This window comes from Plasmopara halstedii, assembly GCF_900000015.1.
Source record: "Plasmopara halstedii genome assembly, contig: Scaffold_614, whole genome shotgun sequence".
NCBI classification, from domain to species: domain Eukaryota; phylum Oomycota; class Peronosporomycetes; order Peronosporales; family Peronosporaceae; genus Plasmopara; species Plasmopara halstedii.
In genome coordinates, this window is record NW_020187532.1 from 1013696 (window position 1) to 1019894 (window position 6199).

Consider the following 6199-nt stretch of genomic DNA (forward strand, 5'->3'; position numbering starts at 1 on the left):
CGTGCGACCCTGTCGCTGGCAATACGCTGCGGGATACTCGGTTACCGAGCTTGAGCTGCGCTTCCCTTGAAGCCGCGGACGTGCTGTCCAAAGTTACACCGCGTGCAGGAGCCGAAGAGGGGCTTCGCCCACGATTGTCCTCAAACCAGCGAGGCTAGGTGTCTTACGTGTCCTCGACACAGGGGTCATTGAGCAGAGAATTTGTGAAGAAGGTCCTGGAGATGTTGTGGTGTCTTAGACACACGAGCCTCGTTCGAGGCGACAGTTGAATGTGAACTGTAGGTGTCCACACTCTTGATGGGTGAGAGTGTGACGGGTTTTCACCTGCCGTGATATGAAGGGTGTAGGGTCACACAATATGGTGTGGCTACACTTAAGCAAGAAGTCAGTTCATGGCCAGAACAGCCAGAAGTTATACATTTGAGTAGGATTTACTTTATGGATAGGAATTCCTATAGATATAGGCTTTGCTGAAAACAAAACCGATAATCTCAGTTTACGTTTTGTACGGAAGACTTGATTAGCCTTGGGTTGAGGTTGTAATTATTTTTGAAGTAAGTGGATTGCGATCCGCTACACTCGTACTGGTTCAAAGAATAAAACCAAGGTCATCGACTATTACCAAGCGAAAGAGCTACGGCAGTGTCTGTACTGCACAGAACAGTACATAATCCGTTACAGGCTACCGATGTGAGGATCCTTTAAGGGACATATACTAAGGAAGGCGCGACGCAGTGTGTGCTTGACGGGTGTTACATTTTGCCTAACGTCTCAAAGAGACAATAAGATTATGAGTTCCCGTCTGGTCCACATCACGGCGGGAGAGAGGTTATGTGGTACGTAGCGTACTTACACATTAAATTGTGCGAAGCACCAAAAATCCAATACTGACGAGGACGACGAGACTCCGAATAGCAGAGGCTTGCGCGTCACGAGGTCTGCTAGCCGCATATGATATGACGTTTAAATTTATTGTAAGACATAGTCAAATAGATGTTCACAGCATGTAAAATCAGACTTAATTGGGAATCTCGTAATAGAAGAGCAGCTAAATGCTCAATTGTCGTTGATGATCTCGGTCCCGCTCCTGGATGCAGCGTTTGAAACCAACATTTTAGCGTTGTCCACGCGGACTCCTTAAGTCCAAGCTTTCTAAATGCAAGGTGGATGGCAATTTCGTTGCTCTTGATAACACTAGTACTAGATCCAAGGTGGATGGCAACCTCGTTGCTCGTGATAGCACTGGTACTAGATCTCAGCAACTAGCCTCAACAAACTCGAATACATTTTTCGTCAGGAAGCCAAGGAAAAACGAATAATAAGTACACTTTATCAAAAATTCATATAACAAGATTTAATTTCTTTACAATGTCCTTCAATCATTTTTCCACCAATCAAGCTTCCTTAGAATGAGTGCTAATGACGTTGATATGGACGCCGAATTAGCGCAACTTTTGCTCGAGCAGGAGCAGTTTCTTAAGCAAAAGAAGCCACCAGCAGCGAAAGTGTCGCGTCGCGGTAGTGTACCCAGCGTTTTATCGCCAGAGAGCAAGAAAAATGCTTCTAAATTGGCTCCCGAAGAGGGTTTTCAGGTGCTGAAAAGCGTTGTAGAGCGTCAAGTGACGCCAGAAACTCACCGAAACCTTCAATTTGGCACTCAATTGACCGGATTTCCCGTCGCTACTCGACGTAGTCCCGGTCAAAGTCTTTTTGGTCGTAGACGCCGTGAAGCAAAGACTCAGGATCAAGAAGAAGAGACAAAGAAACACCATATGGACCCTGAAAGTCGAGATATTGATGCAGCGAATCGAGCCAAGTTGCAGGAAATGAGCACACAAGAGATTTTAGAGGCCCAGAAGGAGCTTTTAGGATCGTTAGATCCTGAATTGGTGAAGAAACTGAAGAATAGAAGGAAGAAGACGGAAAATATTGAAGAGGTGAGAAATGAAAGCTTTAAGACGCAGGTTACAATTGGGGAATCGATAGTAAAGAATGAAGATCGTGAGAAAGAAACACTTATCAAGAATTTAGCTGCTGTCAAGACGGAGAAAGAGCTGAAAGAACAAGAAAAGTTGCTCACTGTCGAGGAACGAGCGAAATTGGACTGGACGCAGTCGATTTCAAAGAATAGTCGAGTTTCGAGAAAGAGAGTTGCGCAGATCGCGAAGGAACCGACGATGGAACGGTTTGATCTTAATGGGAAGATTGTGGAAGCCACGAATGCCGACATACCCGTGCACTCTGGATTGTTTCATCATGGGGACGATCCCGAAATTGCAGGATATACATTTCCGGAATTGTTGCATCTTACACGCAGCTCTGTCGCCAGTCAGCGTGCCATGGCTTTAAATATAGTGGCCAAGGTCTTGCACAATCGACAGCTCCAGACCCTCGAACGTCGTCGCGTTTCACCGCAAGTATTGCCTCGAAATATAGTGTTGACGCTACGAATGGTTTTGGATGATCAGAACTATACGGCACTTAGTGCGGGCGTGTCTGCGCTTCATGCGTTCATTGTACCGCTTGAAGTCGCTGAAGATCACTCCTTTACGGAATTACCGTATGGAACAATACTTTTTCCGAACAAAGTTCACGTGCATCACAATGTAGTGGAAAAGCAGGGTAATAGATTTAAAAATGCTTTGAAAGAGGTCATCTACATTGATACGACGGAAAATGACGATGGAACGAGCATCAGTGATGAAGATTTGGCTTCGCTGGATCCCGTTCAAGCGCTTCTTCATATGAATTTGAGTACACGGCTTCGGTATATTCTTGAAACGATCCAATTGCCGGATCAAGATGCCACAGAAAAGATTCTTGATATTTTAATTACAGTAGCTCGTCACTCTCCACGTGCTGCACAAGAGATCAATTCAGACGCAAAACTTCTTCTTCTCTTGCAGCGTCAATTTATTGAAAATGAACAGATACTCACTTTTGAGTCCGACAACATTCAAGCGCTTCAGCTTTCTGTGAAAACGTTAAAACTTGTGCGAGTACTTTGTCAAGGTGAACGGAGTGTCGCGATGGCGCTACTTTCGAGTGGTTTAATTCAAAGCACAAAAGGATTCTTGGCGCTAAAAGAAGTCCCAACGGGAAATATTTGTGAAGCAACGAACTTACTGTTTCAAACTTTGCAAGTGGAAAGTCTTCGAATTTGGCGAATTCTTCTCGGTTACGGACTTGATTTTCACTGTTTTGCGTATCTATTCCCTGTTCTTTCAGACTTACTCCATCATTCCACCAATGCACAAAAACTGGCATTATTCAAAGCGTTAGAAGCTTTTTGTGCTTTAGAATTGAAGCATGAAGCGCAACATTATTTTAGTCAACTGAATTATTTCCTTGATGTAGCAAAAGATGAAGCTATCATGAATTTTCGATTCTTGTTGACAGCCTCAGAAGTGCTTAATTTGGATGTTACTATGCTCTTATCGTCAACGCTGAGATTTCTCACTATCGCGACCAACTATGCAGCAAAGTACAAGTTGGAGACAGCTGGAGTCGTACAAGTTTTGAAGCTCGTACAGTCCAGTGACGTGCTCAAGTTGCTTTCACGGCTGACTGAGACAATAGAGACCCGAGAGTTACTCGTAGCAATTGTCCGATTCTACATGCAAACTGTACACAACGATTATTTATACGATAACGTGGATGATCATGACGTGCGAACATTTTTGTGTCAAGTGGAAGAATCTTTGCTTATTGCAGCAACTAATGCTACTACGTCATCTTTTGAAATGAATGCTGTTTTAATACAAGCATGCGAACTTGTGGTTCTCGTAGAGGAGTTGGATATCATACATTTTACAGATGCGTTCGTACGAAAAATGTACCACCAAGCTTTGATTCTTGTACGACGACTGCGAAGTGGAGCAGAGTATTGGATAACGCAATTATTCGCTCAAGTCTTGTTTCACCCCAAATTTTTTCAAAGACTTGAAATCTTTTGTGATCAAGCAGAGGCCAACCGCATGAGTCATGTGCTTCTTCCCATTTACCAGGCTCTTCTCAACGCCACACGCAACCAAGAGACTCATTCGATGCAATTGTTCACACCCATTTCCAATATTCACAAGATTTCGTGTCATTTATATCTTCCTCAAGAAGAACAAAGTTATGTTGCTAGCAATCTACCCCTTCCCGATTTCTGGGTGATCTCTCCACTATCAAGTATCGACTATAACAGCAACGATGGGAATCAAACAGACACAACTCGATCTCAAGCACAAAGCAACGAGATGAAATTAATTGTTCAAACCACATGTCGCTTTGTATTAGAGTTGGAGCGATTGAAGACAATACTTCCTGCTTTCGTAAACTTGAGCTCCGAAGATATTTTGTTTCATCTCTTGTATATATTCTTTGCAGGTAGTGACATTCTCTTTGATGATTATGTGGATACTGCACTTCATCAATTGCTTCCAAAGCTCATTACACCAATCTATCAGTCAAACGAAAACTTACTTTTTACTGGATTTTTGAAAAATTTGAAATGGAATCAAGAGATTGAATCTCAAGATCAAGTTGCAACATCTTTTGCATCGGATGAACGGCAACTTTTGACATTTGTTGAAAAACTTGTTGCTGAATTTACAACAACATCATTTGGCAATTTCCACTTTGCACAATGTGTGACATTACTATTAACGGACGACTTTCCTGTCGACGTGCGTACATTTGTATGGAAAGAACTACACGAATCGCATCTTTTGCACACACTTGCACCTTTTAAAGACGCAAAGATTGAGATTTTAAAACGTTGCACTAGGACAAGTGACGTCAAACTTGTGCCAATCATGCAACAAATTGTGTGTACCACTCGTGTTTCACCTGTACGAGGAGCTTTTGTGTACACTGTAGCAATACACCAGTTGGTCATGTACTTATTTGCTCAAAATGATGGAAATACATTTGGTGTTGCACGGCAACAATTAATTCAGACTCTTTTAAACGAAGCGTCACCTACCATTTGGGGCCATCTCTTAAGCTACAATGTCGTCGACATCTCAATACTCAGTGAATCACATGACGTCATTCAAATCGAACGCGTGAAGAAACTTCGATCGCAAGCTTTGTTGTCTTCCGATCAGTTGCTTACATTTGACGCCACCATATCGTTACTATGCCACTAATTCAGCAAAAAATACCTTTTTGTTTACACTTGCACTGGCGTAATTCGTTTTCGTTTCTTTGCAATATTTAAGTCGGAATTTGTCTCTATTTTGGCATGTTTAAAGTAAAGCAAAGGACGAAGAGTGTCTTTGCTTGTATTAGCCAATCCACGATGCCATACACGATAATCCATGATGATGGGAGTTCCTGCTTGGATATGTGCAATAACACTAGGAAGATCTTGATAGTCTTCAAATGCTGTACCACGAGCTCCATTTTCGTGAATATGCGACCTTAATTTCATTTCAGTGCCTCCAATTTCATCATTTAGTGCTACAAGTGGCACAAACACATTCAGACGATCCACTAAAATTACACATATACCCAAATCAATTACCATTTATCATATCATAGAATTTACAACGACCATACCTGATTCTTGAATAGTTTTGTTGCGATGAATTCCATCCAAATGCCAATTTTGTGCCTCATCTCCAGGTTGGGATACAACACAGCCAATGTACTCAAGATGAAAGTTATGTGGTGAAAAAAGTTCCTTAAGTACAGGCTGCCAGCAAATAGCCATGTCCTTAAGTAATATCATGTCTACTAAAGACGACGATTGAGTCGAATATTTCATCAAAAAATTGGTTTCAATAGCCAAACTGCTTAACTGCATATCAATTCGACCACCTTCGCGCACGTAGAAGCCCGGAAGACGCTCAGCATGTTCGCGTAATGTCAAATCTAAATTCTGAGTGGCAGCTTCACTCAAATATATTGAGAACTGGTAAAGCACCTGAGTCCGAAGTTTCTGAATTACAGACAACGAGGATCCGTATGATGCATACGGCAGCGTAACAAAACCATCAGCATGGACAAGACGAGCGAGGTCTCGAGCTTTCATTATATTTAGCAAAGAAAATTAAGATAACAAATAATTGAGCAGATAAAGACCTGGAGAGAAATTTAAATATGCTCGTATTGGTGAACACAACATATATAATGCTGCAATACGTGATCATTCAACTCAAGACCGTACTTATACAGGATCATTTCTATAGTACCTTCTTTTCTACTT

At 42.1% G+C, this 6199-nt stretch overlaps 2 protein-coding genes across 2 annotated transcripts; one reads left to right on the plus strand and one right to left on the minus strand.

Annotated features, from left to right (window-relative positions):
* Positions 1–1409: 1409 nt before the first annotated feature.
* On the plus strand, positions 1410–5138 carry PHALS_12232 (Uncharacterized conserved protein; the record flags this gene model as incomplete). Its single annotated transcript, XM_024727742.1, has 2 exons — positions 1410–4119; positions 4375–5138. The coding sequence occupies 2 exons, from the start codon at positions 1410–1412 to the stop codon at positions 5136–5138; spliced, it is 3474 nt and encodes a 1157-aa protein (XP_024578289.1).
* Positions 5139–5161: 23 nt separating this feature from the next.
* PHALS_12233 (Phytanoyl-CoA dioxygenase) lies at positions 5162–6025 on the minus strand (the record flags this gene model as incomplete). Its single annotated transcript, XM_024727743.1, has 2 exons — positions 5162–5484; positions 5551–6025. 2 exons carry the CDS (start codon positions 6023–6025, stop codon positions 5162–5164), a joined length of 798 nt encoding a protein of 265 aa, XP_024578290.1.
* Positions 6026–6199: the final 174 nt, after the last annotated feature.